Genomic DNA, 26210 nt, shown 5'->3' with positions numbered 1-26210 from the left:
CCAAAGCAGAGTGATTAAATTAAATGACCCTTGAGGGGGTGTTCCATTCAATATTCTGTTTTTAAATTTTAGAACAGACATATTTTTCATTAACCTACAAGACTGGTGGAGAAAACCTAGAGCCTTAGAAAGAACTGGCTAAACGGTGGAATTCAGAAAGTCCTCAATTGACACCAACCACAGCAATGATTGTTTCCAGCAAGAAGAAGCAACGGATGCTTACTGGCAAAAAGATGTTTGGCTTCAAAGTATATCCCATAAGATACATATGAATTTAACAATGGAAAATAGGAACATTATCATGAAGAAATCAAGCAGACATCACCATGACCATGTGATCACACCTCACACAGCAGGTGTCACGTCCCTCCGGATACGATGCACTAGAAAGGACATAATCCCTTCTGTGCTGCTTGTGCCAAAAGCGTGTAACCTGAATGCAATGATGACGAAATATCAGAAAAATCTAAATTGAGAAATATTCTGTAAAATTACAGTCCACACAGTTCAAAATGTGAAGGTTATGAAAGACAAAGAAATGCTGAGAAACTGTTCTAGACTAAAGAAGACTACAAGGGGCACCCTGGCTGAGTCAGTCAAGGGAGCAAGTGACTCTTGACCTCAGGTCATGAGTTCGAGCTCCACACTAAGCACAGAGACTACTGTAAAATAAAATAGAATAGAATAAAAATAAAATAGACTACAACAAAAATAAAATAAGATAAAATGTAATACAATGCAATACAATGCAATAACAGCGTATGAGGTAAGACACTGTATGTGTAATCCTGGACTGGGTCCCACATCACGGGAACTTGCTTCTTTTGCTAGAAAGGACATTACTGGGACAACTGGCAAAAATCTAAAAGAGGACTTCACTAGATTAGATAATATTACTTCTTTTCGTAACAGAATGTCCTATTTTAGAGAATACACATGCAAGTGTTTAGGAGAAAAAGAGCATTGTGACTGCAACATGAAGTGACTCAGGAAAGCAAGTATGCAGATAGAGAGAAAGCAGCAGGAGTGACAGCACAGCCACGGTAAAGGTCAGGACCCGGGGGCCGGCTGAAGGGGAGGCGTCCTGTGTTCCACAGTTTGAAATGCTCTGCATCACGTACCCTCTCCTTCCCCAGGGGCTACAATTCTCCCAGTAAAGCGGCCTGAACCAGAGGATCAAAGGCCTGCAATTTCACAACTTCCCTTCTCCCTTCCCAACCCGAGCAACAGCTATGTGACCCCGTCCAACGTCACCAGTGACAGACCTCCACTGCTTACCTGGAAAGAGTCCATGCACACCGGACTGGAGGCCAGCTCCTCATCTACCGCGTGCAGCTTCTCCATGAAAGTGCTGTCCCTGCTCTGCTTGGGCTTTGGGGGAGGTGGGGGCCCCATGGGCACGACCTCAGCGCTGATGTGCCTAACGGCAGGTGTGGGGACTTTCTCAGCCTGAATGAAAGAGGCAACGATGTTAAAAAGTGAAAGGGAGGGAGGAGAAGAGAAAGAGAGGGAAGGAGAGAAAAGAAACAAAAGAGGTGGGCAGAGATGGGCACATCTTTCGTATGTCAGTGATCTTTCCTTTGCCATGTAGACAGAGCTACATAAAAACAGATACACTGTCAAATATATTAATCTAATTAGGTTCCATCCTATTTCCAATGAAGCCAACAGGATGCTGCCTAGGTGATCAAAAGTGGAAAATCTAACAAAAATGGCTTTAGGACAACATTAGAAAAAAGACAAAGCTAGGAGAAAAGAAACCGCTAGTCACCCATATCTGGCTGCTCGGAGGACTCAGAAAAGCACCCCCCACCCCCAACACTGAGCTCCAGTTTTCCTCTCAACTGCTGGCTGACTTAAATAAAGGACTCTGAAATCTGAAAAGTTCTGACGAGGCACAGGCAACAGCACAATCAGCGGGACTGAGTGGCGTGTGCTCAAGGGGGACGGCTCAGCATCCCACGGACAGCCACCCTGCGGCGCAGTCCTGTTCTCGTCTCTTGTGCTCGGTGCCGACTCACCTCCGATAATACGCCGCCCTCCTCGTCCGTTTCAGTCACCTCGGAAGCCTGCCTCAATCTGGATTTCTTTGCCCCACGTGGGGATGAAGCGGTGCTTTCAACATCACTTTCCAATAAACTCTACAAGACAAACCCAGTTCGTGTTCACATTTCTGCCCCTACGTCATTCCACTGAGTCTGAAGTATCTCAAGAAAATGAATCAATTTAAAGTAAGAGAAAATAAACCTTAGACAGAAGTTTAATACTCGGAAGCTAATCAGATTGGTCTTCTCATTAAAATTACAAGACATTGGCTTAAAATCCTTTTACAAACAAGTCAAAGAATGCACTAAGAAACAATATTACACAGCAATGAGAACGAACAAACTGTGGCTGTAAGCAACCGTATAGAAGAATCACAAAGGGTCAGCGATGAAACAAAAAAACAAAAAAGCCAGACATGGGGGAGTACGTGTAAGTTTAGAAGCAGCAGGCACAGCGCTGCCCACTTAGGCAACAGAACCACAGAGAAAGAGGACACGGGTACGCTGGTGGGGCTGCATTTAAGGACTCTGGAGAACTCTCGTGAGGACTGGCTTTATAATTATTTAAGCTGTATTTAAAAATTTTTATTCTGGGGGCGCCTGGGTGGCTCAGTCGGTTGAGCGTCTGACTTCGGCTCAGGTCATGATCTCGCAGTCCGTGAGTTCGAGCCCCGCGTCGGGCTCTGTGCTGACAGCTCAGAGCCGGGAACCTGTTTCAGATTCTGTGTCTCCCTCTCTGACCCTCCCCAGTTCATGCTCTGTCGCTCTCTGTCTCAAAAATAAATAAATGTTAAAAAAGAATTAAAAAAAAAAAATTTTTTTTTTCTGTGCACAGTTCTATACGTTAGATGTGTGTTCTATTTCATAAGACACGAAAACATTAAGGGAGTAGTAGGAAGAAGAGAAAATGCCTCGCAGTCTTGGATTTATGCAAAGAAATGAGCAGAAAAAAGAAACGTGCCTCGTTCCTCTCTACAGAACAGGCGACAACACTAAGGAGGCCTTATCGGGTCTCGTTTCTTCTCCATTAGCAGCTAACACTCACGGGGGGGAGCCACTGACCTCTTCAGCCGTCTCGTCCTCCTCTTCTTCATCTGGCTGGTACTCCTCATCCGAGGAGTCATCCTCTTCGAGGTGAATATCCACAAACTGAGGGGGCTGCGTTAGCACAAATTATAGAAAGAAATGAAGTTACAGGAAACACAAATCATACGTGTTTGGAAAATAAGAGGAAGAAAGCAGAGCAGGAAAGAAAGAAACCCTAACAGCACAATGAGCAGCTATAGCAAGTAACAACAGGCAGCGGGTAAAGAGATTCCTAGCGTGAGAGTCAAACCTAAGACGAATGGAAAGGAAAAAGAACAAAGATCGAATTAAAACAAGAAGACAGATCCCCCAAAAATTAAATAGAAAGGAAGTACTTAGATTTCAAAACTGATGAAGTCTTTCTGGAAAAAAGAATTACCTCTTCCAAGTTTACCTTAATTTCATTGGCCTTCTTAATTGGTGAAATATTCCATGTTGGAATTACCTACCAACAAAGAATATAAATAATTACGTTCTCTTCACCGAAATAGATGGCTTTTCAATTTTACCTCCTCTTCACCATCACAAAGAGCCATCCATGTACCTAACATGTAGGTGTAGGGATCAAGGAATATTAATTATCTCCAAGGGTATCCTCTCAACTGTTGTCAGAGCTTATCAGATGAAAAGGAGAGAAGAATCTATTTCAATCTAGCATCTCTGCCTTAACCCTAGTGAGACTTTATTAACTGTAAGTGGAAAAAGCGTCTGTCTTGCCTACTTTATTTACTTATATATTTTAAATACACTCTACCCCCCACTGCAGGGCTCAAACTTACGAACCTGAGATCAAGAGTCACATGCTCTTCCAGCTGAGCCAGCCAGGCACCCCTGACTTTATATCACAACTTGGGTTCACACAGATTAATGAATTTGAAAACTATCTGTGAGGCACGTGGGTGGCTCAGTAGGTTGACGGACTTTGGCTCAGGTCACGATCTCACTGTTCACAAATTCAAAAGCCACATTGAGCTCTGTGCTGACAGGTCAGAGCCCGGAGCCTGCTTCGGATTCTGGGTCTCCCTCTTTCTCTCTGCCCCTCCCCCACTCATTGTCTGTCTGTCTGTCTGTCTCTCTCTCTCTCTGAAAACTAAACATTAAAAAAAAACTACTTGTAAACTATAATAATACACATACCTAAGATACTAAAGGTGACAGTAGCCTTTTTGACATCAGTATTTTTTTAATCAATCACATAAATCCAATGTAAATGTGCCTCCCAAGAGCCAGCCACGACCAGTTCTTTTGGAAGGATTTAGGGGTAAAGTATCAAATTGTCCTCAACTTATTTTCAAATAGTACAGGAAAAAAACAAGAGATAGATATAAAGATATAAAGTAAAATATGGCAAAATTTTACAGTTAAATCTAGATGGAATCTAAATTTCCTATAAAATCATTTTAACTTCTTGTATGTTTTAAAATAACAGAGTTGGAGTGAAACGTTTTTAAAGAATTTTTTTAAGGCTCTTACATGCTGCTGACAAAAAATGTCCCTGGAGTGTATAATTTCTTGAGCATTTAAGGTGACCCAGTGAAAATCGGGTTACTGAGCACAACCCAAGAGGCACTGGGTTCTATCTCCACAAGGAGCCTCGGCCTCTCCACATCTCCTCAGCCCTGCCATGTCCCAGCCCCTTCCCTTGCTCTGTTGAACTAGGCCCAGTATAGGGTAAAGGGAATGATGTGATTCTGGTCCACACTCCTTCCCGGGTGTGTTTCTAAACCAATCAGGTTCCCTACTGCCAAATCCATCCAAAAAGGCGGGGCGAGGCAGCATCCGGAAGTGTGCTGGAGTCCTGGAGTCCGTCTATTTAAGCATTAAGAAGCAGGAAACTTGGACTTCAGTCCTTGCTGTCCCACATACACTAACATCTTGGGCTGTCCAACTTATCTATTCTTATTCACGGTTGGTAAACACAACCCAGAGCCTGCTTTGGATCTCTGTTTCCAAATCAAATATGGAATTACTTTCAGTTATACTTTGTATGCCAGGCAGACTTCACAGAACTCCCGTCTCACTGATGGCTGCTTTCATCAGAGCTACCACAGGCTCATGTGTGATTACTTCCCGGAGAAATGAAATTTCACTATATGCAACTGGGGTTAGCTGATGAGACAAAACAATACAATGGCTGTCAAAAACAAGCCAATGCAATCCTTGGCTGCATTAAGAGAAATACGGTACCTGAAACACGGAGGGGATAACCTAACTTTAATCCATACTAGTTAAACAACATCTGCAGCAGGAGACTCCACGCATACTTTTAAAAGGACACGGACAAAGTAGGCACATGCAGAAGAAAAGGATCAGATTAGTGTATGTACTCAAAGCCTTCTCACGTGAAGACCAATAAAAAACTGAGAGACATTTAGCAAGAAAAGAATATTACAAAAAGACATCCTAGTTTTCTTCTACTAGAGGGAAGGTCACGTGGACTTATTTCTTCTATACAGCTGCAAAGAACAGAACCGGAAAAAAGACAAGAACACCAATACGCATCATGAGTCCTCAAGGCAAATCTGCCCTACACTGGAGAGAAAGTGGACTGCCTCAGGACTATCGCCCGCCTGTCACAGGTGCTGAGCACATACTGGACTTGTTGAGTAGGATTTAAATGGGTCCCAGCATCTGCACCAGAATACTCCAGAAGTCTTCAAATGGCTCTCATCTCTCAGCGTGCAAAACAGCCAGCTGCTGTTTCCAACAATGCATGTTCCCAGGCCCTACATCCAGCTCCCTGTTCCGGGTCTGAGGCGAGCCAAGGAATACACATTTTTCATTAGCACTCCCGAGGGACCCCATGCCAAGGCGACACTGATGCAAGTGCTCCCTGGAACATACTTGGAAAAATGCTATAACGCCCCATATAACGTGAATAGGAAAACTGACCCTGCTCACGCTTTCAACCGTGCTAAATGGTTATCTACCCAGCACTTCCAAAAAGCAAGACCTCCGCATCAACTAGAATAAACTTTGATATTGATTCCGCATGTTGTCTCTATTTCTCTTTCACAAGTATTTCAGGATGTAAACCCAGACCATAGTAAATCCTTCCTATATGTTTTTCCCCTGCAAATAACCTGTAATTAGATTTTATTTACCAAACTAAATAAAGAAAAAAAAAAAAAAAGAACACCCACCACTCCTTTTTCCACCACTTCCTTCAGTTTAGAGCGTGTCATTTTGGGCTCCTGAGGCAGGGAAAATGAGAAGAAAACAGTCAATAAAAATCATCATGTGTACCTGGGGTTTTGAGATGCTACCCTCTGCCCCCAACCACCAAGCTATTTACACAGTCCCAAGTAACATCCTATGCACAGCCCCGTTACATAGCTCAGTTCCCTGACATTAAAGGGTAACAGTCAACTACTCACAAACATGGGCATATCTTCCGTCTCACTGATGGCTGCTTTCATCATAGCTACCACATGTTCATTTGTGATTACTTCCTGGAGAAAGATGAAATTTCACTTTATGCAACAAAGATGTGTAATCTAGACAACGCTCAGTCCTCTGTAACTCCGCTAGAGTGGACACATGTCCACTGCATGTGGACACGGAATGGACAGATGAGAGCCAGAAACTGAAACGGCTTCAGACTGGGGTAAAGCCAGTTCTGGACAGAAGCACACAGTTCAAACTGTAATAACGCAGCAAACAGATGGATCCCACCGGCAGCTACCAAGAGCATGAATGAGATTCCGAAATAACGGACTACGTGCTTCAGAGAAGCAGTAACAAGCAACGAAGGTTTTGTAAATGGCCGTGTGGATACATATCAAAGAACAGTAACAGCAAATGTGCACAGTAAACCGTTAACCTGGCATCTTTTCAGATCTATCAACCCACCAAAGAGCAAGTCCACTGTGAACATTATCATCTCTGAGTCTGCCAACCACGAGGACAACCCACCAAGTCAGTGGAGGAAGCAGAGGAACAGTTTACCTTCCCAGTTAAGGTCTTTTTACATGTGTGTTCAGACTTCTAATGCGTGCTGAGCGCAATGAGAAAGCGTGTTGGGAGGGAAAAAGTTTTTTGGCGCACGCACCTCACAAAATCACCAATTCCCATACTAAGAACCAAGAATTCCCTGAGTGTTTCACGTGCTCTCCAAGAGGCGTTTCCATCGCGTTCCTTACTCACGTGGAGGATGTTGCGCACGTTGACCGCGGTCAGGTTGTGCTGCTTGGCGCCGTCCTCCAGCGTGCGGTCCAGCACGTCGTCCAGCTTCAGGTCGCAAGCCCAAGTGCCTTCTTCTTGACCCCTTCCATCTCGTTTCCTCTTGGTACCCTTTTTCTTTTTTCGCCTTTTCTCACTTTCTTCACTGCCTTGCTCTTCTGCAGAGAAACCGAGAACACCATCAGAATCTCCGAAACAACCGCTCCCAGAACTTAACCCAAGAAGCCAATCGTAAATGAAAACCAGCTGCCAGCTCACTGGCCTTGGAAATCAAAGAAGCCTACAATATGGCGACAGTGACGGTGGAGTGGGGAGAACCGTCATAGCGGTAACACCCGGTATCTGCTCAACATCTTTCAGGTATTCTGCTGCACACTAGGCATATTTATTTAGTCCTCCTAACAACCACGGGAGGCAAGGACTATCATCTCTCCCACTGTACAGACGAAGAAACTGACACAGATTACGAAACTGTCCCAAGAGCTAGTAATGACAGGGCCATGCTCTGAAACCACGTTCTCTAGCCCTGGAACCCAGTCTTAATTCCTGCTCTGCACTGCCCAGACAGTACACCAGACACCCTGGCTTTGTGTTTCAGTTCTGGGCAACCTCGGCCAGAGTCTCATTTTCTTTCTTCTGCGAATATAGACATCTGCCTCACAGGGATGCCACCAGATTAAGTGAGATAACTATATCGAAGTGCTTCATAACCATTGGAATGTTATACGATGTAATTTAACATCATTATTAGACTCCTCCATCTAGAAAGAAGAAAAACAAGGAGCAAACAATAAAAAATTCACTCTGAGCTCTACAAGAAAAGGGGGGAAGCATCAGAGCTGTCTCCATTCTACAAGAAGGGAGCATATATACAACCAGACAAAGGGAAAATCTTCCTGATTATTAGAATCTGTTAAGTCTTGAAACAGACTATCACGTAATCCCAAAACGAAGTTCTCATCCGTCCGACGTTCTCGGCCTGCTGCCCTCTGCGAACACGTATTAGAGAGGACTCACATGAAGATGACCTTCTCTGTTTAAAAGGATTTTGTGACCTTCAACCACAGCCTGGCAATATTTGCATCGTGAAAAATTATTAGTGATTTGTGAACACACACCAAGAATCTGATCATTGTGTATGACTCCCAACCCAGTAATTCTTATTCTTAAGGAAATAATTAGATCTGCACAGACTAATCATCACACTGTTCATTTCAACATTATTTTTCTTCTTCCCTGAAGTTCATTTATTTGAGAGTGAGAGACAGAGCACACACACAGGGAAGGGGCAGATAGAGAGGGAGAGAGAGAATCCCAAGTGGGCTCCATGCTGCCCAGCGTAGAGGCAGACGCAGGCTCGAACCCAGAAACCGCAAGATCATGACCCGAGCTGAGATCAAGAGTCAGACACCCAACCAACCGAGCCACCCATGTGTCCCAACATTAATTATTTTAGCAAAAAGATGGAAAACACCTAAACATCCAATATTACAGGAGTGGTTAAGTGAACAATGGTACATTCATACACTGGACTGTAACTGAGTCATTAAAAATTGTCTTTTTTAAGCAATTGTGGAGGGAGGAGACAGGTAAAAATGTATTTTTTTTTTTTTTTTAACGTTTAGAGAAAGAGAGAACACGCGCGTGCAGGTGTGGGGGAAGGACAGAAAGAAAGGGAGACGGAGAATCCCAAGCAGGCTCTGTGCTGACAGCAGAGAGCCCGACATGGGGCTCGATCTCATGAACCACGAGCTGGAGTTGATCACCTAACCGACTGAGCCACCTAGGCGCCCTAAAAATAAACCTTTTTAAAAACCTTAAAAAAAAAAAAAAGAGCTCTCAGTGAAATGGAAATTGTTCTGATAATGATTTTTAAGTGGAAAAAAAAAGAAAAGGTAGAATTCGAACACGAGCGTCTTCTAGTCGCGACACCTAAACCAAATGTGCTGCTTCAAGATGTGCCGCAAAAGGAACAGGAAACCTCAGCAAGTGTCTGAAGAGTGACGAAGCTCTTGGCTGACGCTTTTTTGAGAAAGCAACAAAGGGAGAACTACACCGCACAACACACGACAAAACTCCCCAAAGGCCTCTGTATCCACCTCTTTCCCCCAAGTCTCTCTTACCTCACCGGTTCTCCACGAATCCCAGAACTCCTCTCTCTCGAGTCTCCTGGATGCCCTCTCTCTGCGCCCCACCCTTCCTCCCCATCCTCTCTCATGCGGACCGGTCGGGCCCGGTCCGGCCCGGTCGTGGTACTGCCATCTGCCCTTGCCTCCTCATCGTCCCCGGGCTGCAGCTAACAACGACCCAGCAGTTGCAGCACAAAGATTTCTGAGACCCGAAGAAGCTCTGATTCCGCCTTCCAATCCCATCCTACCAAGTTATTAGTAACACTGTCAATTGCAAAGCTGATCCGGGGGGGGGGGGGGGGGGGGAGTTTCAAAGAAATGACAGAAGTTCAAACTACTAATACTATACTAGAAGCAACAAAGTTTGTTAACTGAGACATCACCAAAACATGAAACGTTTATAAAATTTAGACGTACAAAATGTAATCAGAATTCACTAAAATGAAGGCCAGAAAAGGAAACATATAATGGAAGCGGCTAAATTTTATAGAATTTTATATAGTTAGTTGATGAGGAACCAAACTATCCTTTAAAACAGAGCTTCTCAAGGCACCTGGGGGGCTCAGTCAGTGGGGTGTCTGACTCTTGATTTTGGCTCAGGTTATGATCTCACAGTTCATGGGTTGGAGCCCATCGGGCTGGCTCTGTGCTGACGGTGCGGAGCCTACTTGGGATCCTCTCTCTCCCTCTGTCTCTGCCCCTCCCCTGCCACGCGCTCTCGCTCTCTCTCAAAATAAACTAAAAAAAGAGCTTCTCGGGAACCTGGGTGGCTCAGTTGGTTAAGCATTCATTCAACTCTTGATTTTGGCTCAGGTCATGATCTCACAGTTCGAGGGATCAAGCCCCACATTGGACTGTGCCCTGACAGCATGGAGCCTGCTTGGTATTCTCCCTCCCTCCCTCCCTCTCTCTCTCTCTCTCTCTCTCTCTCTCTCTCTGCCCCTCCCCCACTCTTGAGCACACTCTCTCTCAAAATAAACAAACACTAAAAAAAAAAAAAAAAAGAATGGGGGTGCCTGGATGGCTCAGTCAGTTAAGTGTCTAACTCTTGATTTCAGTTCAGGTCATGACCTCGAGGTCCATGACTTTCTAAGACTCACATCCGGCTCTGTGCTGACAGTGCACAGCCTACTTGAGATTCTCTCTCTCCTCTTCTCTCTGCCCCTCCCCACCCCTCTCAAAATAAATAAACTTAAAAAAAAAAAAAAAAGAACGTAGCCATCATGTCAAATGTTACGAAATTTCTAAACTTTCACTCTCAGTTTCCATAAATTACTTTGTTTCAAACTAGTTCTCAAACTTGGCCCTGGTTCTCAGACCACACTTTGAGTAGCACTGTCTTAGGATATACGCTGAAAAACATTTATCCCCGCTAGAAATAAAATAAAAAATGAAATACCAAAATAATTTAAATGAAGAAAAATAAAAATAACAAATGAATTGTGGTGAAAGTTTATCATGAAATTGATTTTTTACAATGTTTATTTTTAAGAAAGAGAGTGAGTGAGCTCGGGAGCCGGGAGGGTTGTTGTGGGGGGCGAGGATCCTAAGCAGGCTCCACGCTGACAGCACAGAGCCCACAGAGCCCGATGTGGAGCTCAAACTCACCAACTGTGAGACCATGACCTTCCCAAAGTCGGACGCTTAACCAACTGAGCCACCCAGGTGCCCCATCATAAAATTTAAATGCAAGTATTTTTTCATGGAAAAATCATTAGAGTTAGCATAATTACATTTAGAATATAAACACGGAATCAAAGTGGAGTTAAACCATCTCAGTGTCTAAATTACATTACGCATACATATTTCTCCTCTGATTTCTGATTGTAATGCTGAGTTTTTATTATGGAATGTATGTTTGTAAGGAAAATCTAATACACTCAAATTCCAAAACACTACACAGTCAATCCAAAAAAGAACAGATAGTTCAACTATTTGCTATTCTGTTTTAAAACTAATCCTTTATCTTCTAAAATACTGGGATACCACAGACTCTATGAATTCTAAAGAGTTGAAATTTAAAATTAGAAAAAGGAGGGGCGCCTGGGTGGCTTGGTCGGTTAAGCGTCCGACTTCGGCTCAGGTCATGATCTCACGGTCCGTGGGTTCGAGCCCCGCGTCGGGCTCTGTGCGGACAGCTCAGAGCCTGGAGCCTGTTTCAGATTCTGTGTCTCCCTCTCTCTCTCTGCCCCTCCCCTGTTCATGCTCTGTCTCTCTCTGTCTCAAAAGTAAATAAAGGTTAAAAAAAAATTTTTTTTTAAATAAAAATAAAAAAATAAAATTAGAAAAAGGAAGCCCCCTTTTTTTTTTTGGCTTCCAAAGACCAGACTGGAAAAGATAAAGAAGAAAATCTAATTTTTCCTTCCATGAGATAGAAGATGGCTAAAAACAAGCCATTCCCTGAAAAATAGATCCAATGATGCAACCAATAAATTCAAAGTAAAATACACTATAAGTGTACTGGAAAGTGGATGAAGTCAGTAAAAATATAGGTGGGTTCTGTAATATCACCAAAATTGCCATGATGTATGAAAACAGTTGCTTAAGAACCTTGTCAAAAACACACCCAGGACCACTGATTCTGGCCACAACTATGTTTTTTTTTTTTTTTAACACAGGAAACCTTCCCACCAAAAACAACTGTAAAACAATGTAAAACTACAATTTACCCTCAGACAACACAAGTTTGAACTGTTCACATCCACTTATATGTGGATTTTTTTTTCAATAAATACAGTATAGGCGTGCCTGGGTGGCTCAGTTGGTTAAGCATCCAACTTCGGCTCAGGTCATGTTCGTGAGTTTGAGCCCCATGTCGGGCCCTGTGCTGACAACTCAGAGCCTGGAGCCTGCTATGGATTCTGTGTCTCCATCTCTCTCTCTACCCCTCCCCTCCCTCTCAAAAATGAGTAAACATTAAATATATGTATATAAAAGATCCCAGATAAAAACAAAGAAAAGAATTTCAGGATGAATCAAAGCACAAGACAGGTTAGCTCTATGATCAATATAAATGAATACTGACTGGCTAACATAGTAACAATAACGTCTTAGGGGTTTAAAACTTATGAAGAAGTAAAACATAACATCAATAGCACAAAAGGCAGGAGTAGATATATGTAGTGAAATGGCTATAAAATTCCTGTATTGTTTTGAAAGTGGTAAAAGCACACATTTAAGGTACAATGTAATAATTTCAAAGACGTATATGTTGGGGCACTTGCCTGGCTCAGTTGGTAGAGGATGTGACTCTTGATCTCAGGGTCATGAGTTCAAGCCCCACAGTGGGCATATAGCTCACTTTAAAAAAAAAGAAAAAAAAGTTTTGGGGCACATGAGTGGCTCAGTTGGTTAAGTGTCTGACTCTTGGTTTTAGCACAGGTCATGATCTCATGGTTCATAAATTTGAGCCTCACATCTCCCTCTGCCCTGACAATGTGGAACCTGCTTGGGCTTCTCTCTCTGCCCTCTCTCTCTGCCCCTCCCCCATTTGCACTGTCTCTCAAAATAAACTTTTAAAAAATTTTTTTTAATTTAAAAACATAAAAGCACATCAAATCTTGGACTACTTTTAAAAATAAAAAGATGCATATTGTTAATCTATAGAGTAACATGTGCAAGAAAAAAGAATATAAAACTAAAGAACTAATAATGAAGAAAAATAAAAGTACTTGGTTAATCAAAAGAAGGAAAGAAGAAACAAAAAAAAAACAGAGGAAAATAGAAAATTCAACTTACGTTACGTTAAATATAAACTCAACTTATGTATAACGTTAAATATAGTAATACATTAAACATAAACTCAAATTACATTAAATATAAAAAAATATATATGAGCTAATTAAAAAGCAAAAATGTTCGGACTAAGTTTTTTTAAAAAAGACTAGGCTACACATAGGAGAAACATTTAAAAACATTTTTTAATACATTTATTTATTTTTGAGAGACAGAGAACAAGTCAGGGAGGGACAGAGAGAGAATGAGACACAGAATCTGAATGAAGCAGGCTCTAGGCTCCGAGCTGTCAGCACAGAGCCCAACACAGGGCTCGAACCCACAAACCGTGAGATCATGACCTGAGCCGAGATCAAGAGTCAGATACCCTTAACCGACTGAGCCACCCAAGCACCCTTAGGAGAAACATTTTAAAAATAAAGGCACAAAAAAGGTTGAAAGCAAAAGAATATAAATACTATAAACCACGTATACACGAATATCACAAAGAAAACTTTAAGGCAAGAATATAAAAAGGAACATTTCATACTAATTGAGTTAATTCAACAGGAAGACAAAACAATTCTAAATTGGTATGCATCTGATAATAGAGCTTAAATATATAAAATAAAAGTTGACAGGGAAAAAAAGGATAAAGCCACAATCATATTTGGAGATTCTGACAAATGTCATTCAGTAACTAATACAACAGTAGACAAAGAAATCAGTAAGGACATAAGAGATCTGAACAATATAAATAATAAACTTGAACTTACAGACATATGTAGAACACAATACTTGATCTAAATGACAAGTGTCTAAATGACACCCACAAAATACATTATTTTTATGGGCACATAAAACAGACCATATGCTCACTAAGTCTCAACAATTTTCAAAGGTCAGGAATCATACGGAACATACTCTTTGACCACAGTGGAATTAGCTAGAAATAAATAAAGAAGTTTAACTGGAAAGATCCTCAAATATTTGGAAAGTAAGCAATGTATCTCTAAATAATCCATAAATCAAAGAAAAAATCATAAAGGAAATTAGAAATATTTTAAGATGAATGAAAGCAAAAATATGACACATCATAGCTTGCAGAACGCAGCGAAAGCAATGCTTCAAGGGAAAGTTACAACTGTGCATGTATATATTAGAAAACAAGTGAAAATCTTATAAGAGGCTAGAAAAGAACAAATCAAATAAGGTAAATTTCAGGAAGGAAATAATGAACAGAAACCAATGAAACAGAAAACATAAATAGAATTTTAAAAAAAGAAAGCCAAAAGGTGGTTCTTTGAAAAGATTAATAAAATTGATAAACCTCAAGCCAAACTTACCAACAAAAAAATCAGACTTCTCAACAAAAAGTTTCCAACCAGAAATAAAGAGGACAGGGGTGCCTGGGTGGCTCAGTCAGTTAAGCACCCAACTTCAGCTCAGGTCCTTATCTCATGGTTCATGAGTTCTAGCCCCTCGTTGGTCTCTGTTCTAACAGTGCAGAGCCTGCTTGGGATTCCCTCTCTCTCCTTCTCCCTCTGCCCTTCCCCAACTCACTTACTCACTCTCTCTTTCTCTCTCTCTCTCTCTCTCTCTCTCTCAAAATAAATAAATAAACCTAAAAAAATCTTAAAGATACCCCAAAATAGAGGCACTTGGCTGGCTCAGTTTGGTGGAGTGTGCAACTCTTAATCTCAGGGTAATGGAGTTCAATCCCTGTTGGGTATAGAGATTAGTTAAAAACTAAAACCACAAAAAAAAAAAAAAAAAAAAAAAATCCCAAAATAAGCCTTTTATAAACAACTTTACATCAAAATATTTGACAATTTAGAGAAAACATACAAATTCCTTGAAAAACACAACTGACCAAAACTGACAGAAACAGGAAATCTGAATAGTCCTAATATTATTAAAGAATTTACTCCATAATTTAAAATCCTTTTGACAAAGAGAACTCCAAGCCTAGGTAACTTCTTGGTGAAGTCTTACAAAATTTTGAGAAATAAATAATAGCCTTACATAAACTCTTCCAGAGAGTGGACAATGATGGGAAACTTCCCAATTCATTTTATTATTTTTTTTAATGTATGTTTATTTTTGAGAGAGACAAAGTCAGAATGCGAGTGGGTTAGAGGCAGAGAGAGAGAGGGAGACACAGAATCCGAAGCAGGCTCCAGGCTCTGAGCTGTCAGCACAGAGCCCGACGCGGGGCTCGAACTCACGAGCTATGAGATCATAACCTGAGGTGAAGTCGGATGCTCAACCAACTGAGCCACCCAGGTACCCCCCAATTTATTTTATAAGGCCAGTTACCAAACACCAACACATGAAAAAGACATTATAAGAAAATTAAAGCCAGTACCTCTCATAAATAAAGACACAAAACCTTGAATTATATTATCAGGAAATGGGTCCGGCAGCTCATGGAAAGTCTGATACGTCATGACCAAACAGGTTCATCCCAGAAACGCCAGTTTGCTCTAACACTCAAAACCCAATCACATTTGTCATTAGGTACATGCACCTAAACACAGAGTTTTAAAATATGTAGAGCAGGGGCACTTGGCTGGCCCCATCAGTGGAGCACACAACTCTTGATCTCAGGGTCATGAGTTTGAGCCCCACGTGGGGTATAAAGGGGCACTTAAGGGGCACCCGGGTGACTGAGTCTGTTAAGCATCTAACTCAGTTTCGGCTCAAGTCATGATCTCACAGTTTGTCAGTTAAAGCCCCACAATGGGCTGTGTGCTAACAGCTACAGAGCATGCTTGGGATTCTCTGTCTTCCTCTCTTTATCTTCCTCCCCTCACTCTTTCTCTCAAAATAAGTAAATGTTAAAAATAATAATAAACAAAACCTTTTAAAATGAATAAAAGTATATAGAGCTAGGGGTGCCTGGGTGGCTCAGTCGGTTGAGCAGCCGACTTCGGCTCAGGTCATGATCTCAAGGTCCGAGAGTTCGAGCCCCGCGTCAGGCTCTGGGCTGACAGCTCAGAGCCTGGAGCCTGTTTCAGATTCTGTGTCTCCCTCTCTCTCTGACCCTCCTCCGTTCATGCTCTGTCTCTATCTCAAAAATAAATAAACGTTAAAAAAAAAAATTTTTTTTTAAAAAAGAAATAAAACTACACACTTCTGAATAATCTGTGGGTCAAAGAAGACATCCCAAAGGAAATTAGAAAATATTGTCAACTGAAGTCCATGAAATATAACATATCAAACAAAATTTGCGGGGCACAGCTAACACAAGTGTTTAACAGGAAAGTGACACATTAAGTACTATTAAAAAATAAGAAAAGTCTCAAATCAGTGATCTAAGCTTCCACTTTAAGAAAACCAGAAAAAGACCAAATTAAACCCAAAGCAAGGAGAAAGAAAGCAGACAAAAATCAATGAAATAGAAAACAGAAAAATAGAGAAATTAATGAAATCAAAATCTTGTCCTTTGAATTCAAAGATGAATACTGAAAACCGTCTAGCCAGAGTGGTTAAGAAAAAGACACAAATCACCAGTATCAAGAATAAAAGAACAGACACCGCTGCAGACCCTACAGATAATAGAAAGATAACAAAGGAATATTATGAAAACATTTATGCCAATAAATGTGACAAGGTAGACGAAACAGACAAATACCTTGAAAGATACCAACTGTAGGGACACCTGGGTGGCTGTCAATTAAACATCCAACTTTGGCTCAGGTCACGATCTCACAGTTCGTGGGTTTGAGCCCCATGCACTCTGCATTAGCGGCACAGAGCCTACCAGGGGATTTTCTCTCTCTCTCTCTCTCTCTCTCTCTCTCTCTCTCTCTCTCTGGCTCAGGTCATGATCTCACAGTTCATGGGTTCGAGCCCCATGCACTCTGCATTAGCGGCACAGAGCCTACCAGGGGATTTTCTCTCTCTCTCTCTCTCTCAATCTCTCTGCCCCTCACCAGCTCATGCGTATGTACTCTCTCTTTCAAAATAAAAAAAATAAATATTAAAAAAAAAGGAAGAAGTGGGGTGCCTGGGTGGTGCGGTCGGTTAAGCATCCGACTTCAGCCAGGTCACGATCTCGCGGTCCGTGAATTCGAGCCCCGCGTCAGGCTCTGGGCTGATGGCTCGGAGCCTGGAGCCTGTTTCCGATTCTGTGTCTCCCTCTCTCTCTGCCCCTCCCCCGTTCATGCTCTGTCTCTCTCTGTCCCAAAAATAAATTAAAAAAAAAAAAAAAAAAAAAAACAACGTTGAAGAAAAAAAAAAAAAAAGGAAGAAGTAATACCAATTCACACACGCTCTTCCAAAAACAAAAGCACAAAAAGGGAACACTTCCCAACTCAGCATGACCCCAATATCAAACCATACAAAGACAGTACAAGAAAACTATTGACCACAGATACAAAAATCTTTAAAATACTAGCAAATCAAATCCAGCAATATATAAAAAGGGTAATATATCATGGCCAAAAGGTGTGGCTTACCCCAGAAATGCAAAATTGCTTTCAAATTTGAAAATCAATCAATATAATTCACTATATCAACAGATCAAAAGCAAAACAAAACAAAAGACAATCTCAATAGAGGCAGAGAAAGCTTTTCACAAAATCTAACATCAATTCACCATAAAAACTCTCAGCAACTAGGAACAGTAGAGAACTTCCTCAATCCAATACACCACAGCTATAAACCAGCTTCAGCTCCACGGTGAAAGACGGAACATACTTCCCAGAGACCAGGAACACAGGAAAGACGACCCCTCTCGCCACTTCCCCTCAGGGTTGTACACAGTAAAGGGGGACTGACAAATGGAAAGGAAGAGAGAGGGAGGGAGATATAAAGGGAAGAAGAGGAAGAAAGAGAAATGAAGGTAAAAAAAAAAAACCCTTGTTCTCAGATGACATAATTATCTCTGTAAGAAATTGTTAAAGAATCTATAAAGTAAGGGTGCCTGGGTGACTCAGTCCATTAAGCGTCCGACTCAATTTCAGTTCAGGTCACGATCTCACTGCACTGTGAGCGCAGGGCCTGCTTGGGATTCTCTCTCTCCCTCTCTCTCAAAACAAATAAACTCTTCCAAAACAAAAAAGAATGGGGGCACCTGGGTGGCTCAGTTGGTTAAGCATCTGATTTCGGCTCAGGTCATATTATCTCTCGGTTCGTGGGTTCGAGCCCCATGTCGGGCTCTGTGCTGACAGCTCAGAACCTAGAGCCTGCTTCCAATTCTACGTCTCCCCCTCTGTCTGTCCCTCCTCCGCTTGCACTCTTTCTCTCAAAAATAAATAAATGTTAAAAAATAATAATAAAATAAAAACAAAAAAGAATCTATAAAGTATATATACAGCTAATAAATGAATTTATAGCAAAGTCACAAGATATACTGATATACCCAAGCCTACTCTATCTGTATGTTGGCAACAAACTAGAAGTTGAAAAGAAAAACTGACATAAGCATAAAAAAAAAAAAAAAAAATGCATGTTTCATAAATCTAAAATATAAGTGAAAAGTGTATATGGTAAAAACTACAAAATATTGCTGAGAGAAATTTTTAAAACGTCTAAATAAATATATGTATCTTGCTACGGATTAGTAGACTCGATACTGTTAAGATGACAACTTTCTTCCCAAATTGATCCACAGATTCATTTCCAATCAGTATTTCAGCAAGTATTTTTGAAGAAAATAACAACCCAATTCTCAAATTTACATGGAAATGCAAATGACCTAGAATAGCTCAATAACCTTGTTTTAAAAAGGCGGTGGGGGTGGGGGGGCACCTGGGTGGTTCAGTCAGTTAAGCATACAACTTCCATTCAGGTCATAATCGTGTGGTTCATGAGTTCGAGCCCCACGTCGGGCTCTGTGCTGACAGCTCAGATCCTGGAGCCTGCTTCAGATTCTGTGTCTCTCGCTTTCTGCCTCTCCCCGGCTTGTGCGCACGCATTCTCTCTTTCTCTCTCTCAAAAATAACATTAAAAATAATAAAAAATAAAAAGGACAAAGTGAAGATTCATACTACCCGACCTCAACACTCCCTGTGAAGTTATACTGATCGAGCCTGTGTGGTGTTGGTGAAAGGTTAGACACACAGATCAGTGGGACAGAACAGAGTCCAGAAAAGTCCACACTAATATGGCCAAGTGATTTTTTTACATAGGTGCAAAGGTAACTTATTTTTTCTTAATGTTTTAAATGTTTTTTTTTTATTTATTTTTGAGACAGACAGACACAGAGTGTGAATGGGGGAGGGACAGAGAGAGAGAGGGAGACACAGAATCTGAAGCAGGCTCCAGGCTCCAAGCTGTCAGCACAGAGCCCAACGCAGGGCTCAAACTCATGAACTGCAAGATCATGACCTGAGCCAAAGTCGGACGACAAACTGACTGAGCCACCCAGGTGCCCTATGTGCAAAGGTAATTAAATGGAGAAAAAATATTTTCCAAAAATAGTGCTGAAATAAGTGAACATCCACATGCAAGAGAGTCTCAAACATACCTCACACATGATGATACAAAAATTAACTCAACATGGTTCATACACCTAAATGTAATATGTAAAACCATACAACTTGCAGAAAAGAAACTCTGTGACCTCAGTTTGGGCAGAGTTCCTTTTCTTTTTTTAATCATTTTTTTTTTTTTTTTTAAGTCTGCTTTCCTCCCGGTGTGCAGCTCGACCTCACAACCCTCTGAGATCCAGAGTCTCAAGGTTCCCCAACTGAGCCAGCCGGGTGCCCCAGGGTTAGGCAGTGTTCCTTGATATGACACCAAAACCATATTCCACAAAAGTAAATCCTGGAGCATCTCCCTGTAGCTAACACTAAAACAACGTGAGCAAGATAACGACAGTACTGCATTGTAACTCAAATAATAAAATAAATATCTCAGTCCATACTCACATAAAAATTGAAAAAATAAATAAATAATGAAGAAGGGACAGGTCCTCTTTAAAGTTTATTTCTTTTCAGGGAAAGAGAGTGAGAGCATGTGTGAGCAAAGGAGAGGTGGGGGGAAGAGAGAGAATCCCAAGCAGGCTCCATGCTATCAGTGCAGAGCCCAACGCAGGGCCCAAACTCATGAACTCCTGAAACATGAGATGATGACCTGTCTGAGCCAAAATCAAGAGGCGGACACTTACTTAACTGACTGAGCCACCCAGGTGCCCCAGGACAGCTCTTCTTTATAGAAAATCCCAATTAATAGAAGTAGAAGGCATGAGAGAAATAAAAAATTGCCATTAGAAGAACACAGTAATGGAGCATCTGGGTGGCTCAGTCAGTTGGACATCCGACTTTGGCTCAGGTCACGATCTCATGGTTTGTGAGTTTGAGCCCCGCGATAGGCTCTCTGCTGTCAGCACAGAGCCTGCTTTGGATCCCTCCCTCTCTCTGCACCTCCCTTGCTGGTTCTCTCTCTCTCTCTCTTTCAAAATAAATACATAAAGTTAAAAAAAAAAAAAAAAAAAAGCCTGTTACAGGCAATCTACCAATGGATGCTAAAATTAGTGGACAAAGATTTGAAGATGAACAGGATAGATGCATAGTTTTAAAGTATTTCCTGCAAGATACGTACTAATTACAAAAGGAATGAAGGCAAACAACAGAACAATGAACTAACATTTCACCAAAAATGATCTACAGATGGCCATAAACACATGAAAATATGCTCTGTAGCATTATTCCTTGGGGAAATGCAATTGAAAACCAGGAGGAAATACACCTACTAGAACGGATAAAATTAAAAGTCTGACAGCGGCTGGCTGGAGGCTATCAGCTGCAAATCTCACATACTGCAGGTGGGAGTGTAAGATGGTCCGGCCACCCTGGAACACAGTTCAGCAGTTTCTTACAAAGTTAAACATAAACCACAAGCCCCAGCAATGACACTCCTAGTTATTTACCCCAGAAAAATGAAAATTTATGTCTATCGAAGACCTACATGTGAATATTTATAGCAGTTTCAGGCAAAACCTGGAAACAATCCAAATGCCCATCAACTGGTGAACAGGTAAACAAACTGCGGTCCTTCGTTGGAACAGAATGAATACTACTCAGCAATGAAAGCACGAATGAATCTCAAAGGCATCAGACTAGGTGAAAGATACCAGATGCGCAAGGCTCCGTACTGTATGACACCTCACGCGTAATAACACCGTACAAAACGGGAACCTGCCAGAACAGAAGGGAGACTGGCAGGTGCCGAGGGCGGAGGATGAAGGCCTGCAGAGGGGAATGAGAGAACTTCTGCGGTCAGAGAGACATCCCATATGCTGATGGTGGTGGCTGTTACATAATTTTTCTTATTTTTAAAAAATGTTTGTTTATCTATTTTGAGAGATAAAGCTCGAGCAGGGGAGAGGCAGAGAGAGAGAATCTCAAGCAGGCTCCACAGTCAGCACAGGGGCTCGATCACACAACCGTGACATCATGACCTGAGCTGAAATCAAGAGTCAGACACTTAACCGACTGGGTCACCCAGGTGCCCCTAGAAGTCTTTATTCACTTGTGTGTATGTGTTATAATTCACAATAAAAAAATATAATATTTAGGGGCACCTGGGTGGCTCAGCCAGTTGAGCATCCAACTTCGGTTCAGGTCATGATCTCACAGCTTGTGGGTTCAAGCCCCGCGTCGGGCTCTGTTGCCGCCAGCTCGGAGCCTGGAGCTGCTTAGCATTCTGTGTCTCCCTCTCTCTTTGCCCCTCCCCCGCTCACACTCGCGATCTCTCTCTCTCTCTCTCTCTCAAAAATAAATATTAAAAAAAAATTTTTTTTACGTACAATATTTCAAACAAATGTAAAGAGGCCTAATCCTATGACCTAGCAATTACACCCAAGGAAAATCAGGTGCAGGTGCTCACCCAGACCGCTGCACCAGGAACATCCACGGCAGCACCAGTCAGAGTAGCCTGCAACTAGAAACCATCCTAATGCCCGGTAAGAGCTGAATGGATAAAGAAATAGTAGGACGCTCCAAAAGGCTACTACACAGCAATGAAAACGAGCAATCCACAAGTACGTGCAGCAACGGGGGCCAATTTCATAACACGACAACACAAGTGGAAAAAGGCAGTCACAAAACACACATACATACGATTCCACTCATAAAGTACAAAACAGGTGAACCAGGAAGTCAGAATAATGGTCCTGCAGGGGTGGGGTGTTGGTAGTAACTGAAAGGGAGGGCCCTGGGTGCAGGTAACATTCTGGTTTTGATCCAGTTCCCGCTTGCATGGGTGTTTGCAATCTCTGAAATTCAGTGAACTTGGATCTCTTAAAATACGTGCAGTTTTCTCCATATTGTGCTTCACATTACACTTCAATAGAGAGGGTTTTTTTAATTAAAAAAGAAAAAAAGAGAAACGAAGCCTACCCATCGGAATGAAGAGTCCGCCGTCCTCGGTCTCATCCTCAGCTTGTGGAGCCAGAGTCCCAAGTGGCTTCTCTTGGGGACAGGCACAGACATGTGACGGAGGGGACTTCCCAGGCAGGGCTCCCGGTTTGGCAGAGTGGGCGCCTAGAGGCAGTGAAGGCATCTCCCCTCCAGACTGAGGTTTTCCTGGAAGAATCACAAGGGTTGCTCCACACTGTGCCCATTTGCAATCATACCAGGTTGCAGAAATCAGCATTTTGTTATAAAGTCCTCTTCAGCTGGGTAATTTCATTAATGATGCACGTACCACATAGGTATTCCTCTCTCTTAAAGACAGTATCCTAAGAAAAATACCGAAATCAAAGCTCAGATCCAATTTGCTCATCTAATGTCAGGGAGCTGAACCAGATCATTGCTAAGGTCTTTCTACTTCTAATATGCTTTGAGTTATGCATTTTTTTCCTAGGGAGAAATCAGAACCCTAATAGTGGGGTGGGGGGTGTTATACTTCTGATGACAAAGGGACATTTTATATGGACAATCATTAACACCACATTTAATCTCTATAAATGATATCCATTACAAAATGTCCTGAACTTTCTGACTCTGTAAATTTTACAGAGCAGGAGAGTAAAAACCACCATCAAATTATAAATACGTGGTTGATTCTATGGTTCACTAGACAACTTTCTCCTTTTCATCTCAACTCTTCATCGGTGCCATCGTTCCTTCTTCTGGGGAAGATGGGGGGTTCAAAAAGCAAAGCATTCATGCTGTATCAAAAGTAAACATTAGAACCAAGTTGTCATGAGGAGAAGAATACATACAGGCTTGTGTACGGGCGGAATATCTACAGACTATACACAAGGGACTGCTGAACTGCCTGCCTGCTTCTAAGACAAAGACCTGGGGTCCAGAGGACAGAGTGAAGGGGTGCCTACCTTTTCACTATGCACCCTCTGTATTTATGAATTTCTTCCATGTCTGCATATCATAAAGTCAAAAAATTTTTAGGGGCGCCTGGGTGGCTCAGTTGGTTAAGCGTCCAACTTTGGCTCAGGTCATGATCTTGCAGTTTGTGGGTTCGAGCCCCATGTCAGGCTCTGTACTGACAGCTCAGGGCCCGCTTTGGATCCTCTGTCCCTCTCTCTCTGCCCCTCCCCGGCTCGCTCGCTCTCTCTCAAAATTAAATAAACATTTTTAAGAAATCCATTAAGAAGGAAGATCTCATGAAATAAAAATTTTTTTTTCAAAAAAAAGATCAGGTTGTTTATCACTGAGCTCTACCCAAAGTAGCCTCTATACTCTAGACTACTACCTCATCAACATGGCCAGTTTCAACTGGTGTAAACAGGATTTGAAACTGGACCACCCTCCACACTCCAACAAAGAAAAGAAGTTTTAGTTTTAAATTAAGTATGAATCAATCATTGACTGCATTTACTCTTCAATCTTCCATCCTCCATTTCTAGGGCCCATGGTTACTCCATGACGTCAAAACATCTGAGGGCTTTTGCTTTTAACGGGGACTGGACAAGAAGTGAAGTCCTGAGTCCGTCAAATCAAAAGTTCCTCTCAGTCAAATACCTTAGAAAAGAGAACTTCAATCAACAGCACAGCATAGTGCTCTCATTTTTTAAAAATTTTTTTTAATGTTTATTTATTTTTGAGAGAGGGAAAGAGACAGAGCGTGTTCAGGGAGGGGCAGAGAGAGAGAGAGAGGAGACACAGAATCCAAAGCAGGCTCCAGGTTGTCTCTGAGCTGTCAGCACAAGCCTGATGCAGGGTTCGAACTGGTGAACCAAGAGATTATGACCTGGGCCGAAGTCAGATGTTTAACCAACTGAGCCACCCAGACGCCCCAACATAGTGCTCTCATTTAGTCAACAATCTTCATAATTTTTAGATTAATGGTGTCAACATTTCAAAACTGAACCAACATAAAAGACGTTTTAAACATACGAGAAGCTCACTTTGGTAGCTAGTTTCCATCGCTACTTTTACTATGGAAAACACATCTGGAACTACTCTAACACTGTCCCTACCGTTTATAGGCTGCACCAGTCTCTACAGAGAGAAAACGTTCCTTTTTATTTTTCTTTTTAATTTTTTTCAGTTGTATTTAAGTAATCTCTACACCCAACAAAGGACTCAAACTCGACCCCAAGATCAAGAGTCACACACTCTTCCAACTAAGGCAGCCAGACACCCCGAAAATGTTCCTTTCCTATTACCCAATCATGTTGCTTCTCAACTTAACTCTCCTCTCAGAGAACCCCCACAGGACCCCCGCTTTTCCTTCCCTCTGTCCGTGTGCTGGAGGCTGAAAGCCCCTAGAAACGGAAGCTGAGAAGAGTAAGAGAGACACAGAAGGGAACGCCTAACACAGAGCACATCTGTAACTTGTTTACTGCCAGCCTAAGAACTGCGAATGGGTAACATGAAAGTAATTCGCTGAGAAATGCCCAAGGCAACTAATTACGAGCTGAAATCTGCCGAAGTTAATCATTTTTACAAAACAAAGAAAAAAAAGCACGAGGAGAAATTAGATCATATAAATCAATTTTAAAAGAACAATTAAAATTCTGAAGACAAAAAAAGAGGCTGGGGGTGGGGGGAAAATTCTGTTAGAACACACACCAGTGCAGACGGAGTTTAATCCCTAGCACCTGCAGCCTAGAAACAATTTAGCAGGTGCACGGAATGTAACAACTCGCTGATCGGGTAGCCCTGGGACATGTGTTCCTAAACCCTCAGGAGAGGTCTGACATGTCCCACAGTACGAACCCTTATATTCTATGTTCTTTCCCATACACACCTAGGGTAGTTTAATTTATAAATTAGGCAGGGAGGTTACCAATAACTAATAATAAACGAGAACAATTAAAACAAGATACCGTAGGGGCGCCTGGGTGGCGCAGTCGGTTAAGCGTCCGACTTCAGCCAGGTCACGATCTCGCGGTCCGTGAGTTCGAGCCCCGCGTCGGGCTCTGGGCTGATGGCTCGGAGCCTGGAGCCTGTTTCCAATTCTGTGTCTCCCTCTCTCTCTGCCCCTCCCCCGTTCATGCTCTGTCTCTCTCTGTCCCAAAAATAAATAAAAAACGTTGAAAAAAAAAAATTTAAAAAAAAAAAAAAAAAACCAATATACCGTAAAAAGTTATGTGAATGTGCTCTCCCCTCTCAAAATATCTTCCTGTCCTGTCCTCACCTTTCTAGTGATGACGTGAGATGATGAAATGCCTACGTGAGGACAGGATGTGAGGTGAGTGACGCAGCCTTGTGACCCGGTGTTAGGCCACTACTGACCTTCTGACGACAGTACGTCAGGAGGATCATCTGCCTCCAGACCGAGGTTGATTGCGGATAACTGAAACTACGGATAAAGGAGAACTACTACACTTCAACCCAGACTTTTTTGTCCTTGTTTTTGTTTTTTTATGTACTCATAATACTCAAATGTTACTTACAAGAGAACAAAACAACTAAAAGAACATACAATAAATTCTTCTTAAGATTTCTTTTTTTGTTGTTTATTTTTTGAGAGAGAGAGCACACAAGATCACGAGCAGGGGAAGGGCAGAGAGAAACACAGGATCGGAAGCAGGCTCTGCACTGACAGCAGAGAGCCCAATGTGGGGCTTGAGCACAAGAACCATGAGATCATGACCTGTGCGAAAGCCAGACGCTTCACTGACTGAGCCACC

General features: G+C 42.0%; 1 protein-coding gene across 8 annotated transcripts in view; it reads right to left on the bottom strand.

Moving 5' to 3' along the window:
• Nucleotides 1-26210, bottom strand: part of LOC131496378 (GON-4-like protein) — a 75445-nt gene that overhangs the window by 40812 nt on the left and 8423 nt on the right. For 6 of the 8 annotated variants that reach the window (XM_058701893.1, XM_058701894.1, XM_058701892.1 and 3 more), the window contains exons 3-10: nucleotides 22507-22692; nucleotides 7278-7471; nucleotides 6509-6583; nucleotides 6275-6325; nucleotides 3526-3576; nucleotides 3108-3203; nucleotides 2022-2141; nucleotides 1279-1449 (exon numbers count right to left, since the gene is read on the bottom strand). In XM_058701893.1, coding sequence (XP_058557876.1) covers nucleotides 1279-1449; nucleotides 2022-2141; nucleotides 3108-3203; nucleotides 3526-3576; nucleotides 6275-6325; nucleotides 6509-6583; nucleotides 7278-7471; nucleotides 22507-22692 — 944 coding nt within the window. The remainder of the gene's footprint in view (nucleotides 1-1278; nucleotides 1450-2021; nucleotides 2142-3107; nucleotides 3204-3525; nucleotides 3577-6274; nucleotides 6326-6508; nucleotides 6584-7277; nucleotides 7472-22506; nucleotides 22693-26210) is intronic. The other 2 variants (XM_058701897.1, XM_058701898.1) reach the window with 2 other exon arrangements.

Source organism: Neofelis nebulosa, chromosome 15 (assembly GCF_028018385.1).
Source record: "Neofelis nebulosa isolate mNeoNeb1 chromosome 15, mNeoNeb1.pri, whole genome shotgun sequence".
Classification (NCBI taxonomy): domain Eukaryota; kingdom Metazoa; phylum Chordata; class Mammalia; order Carnivora; family Felidae; genus Neofelis; species Neofelis nebulosa.
Note: the sequence above shows the minus strand (reverse complement) of the source record. Positions and strands in the feature narration are given on the sequence as shown.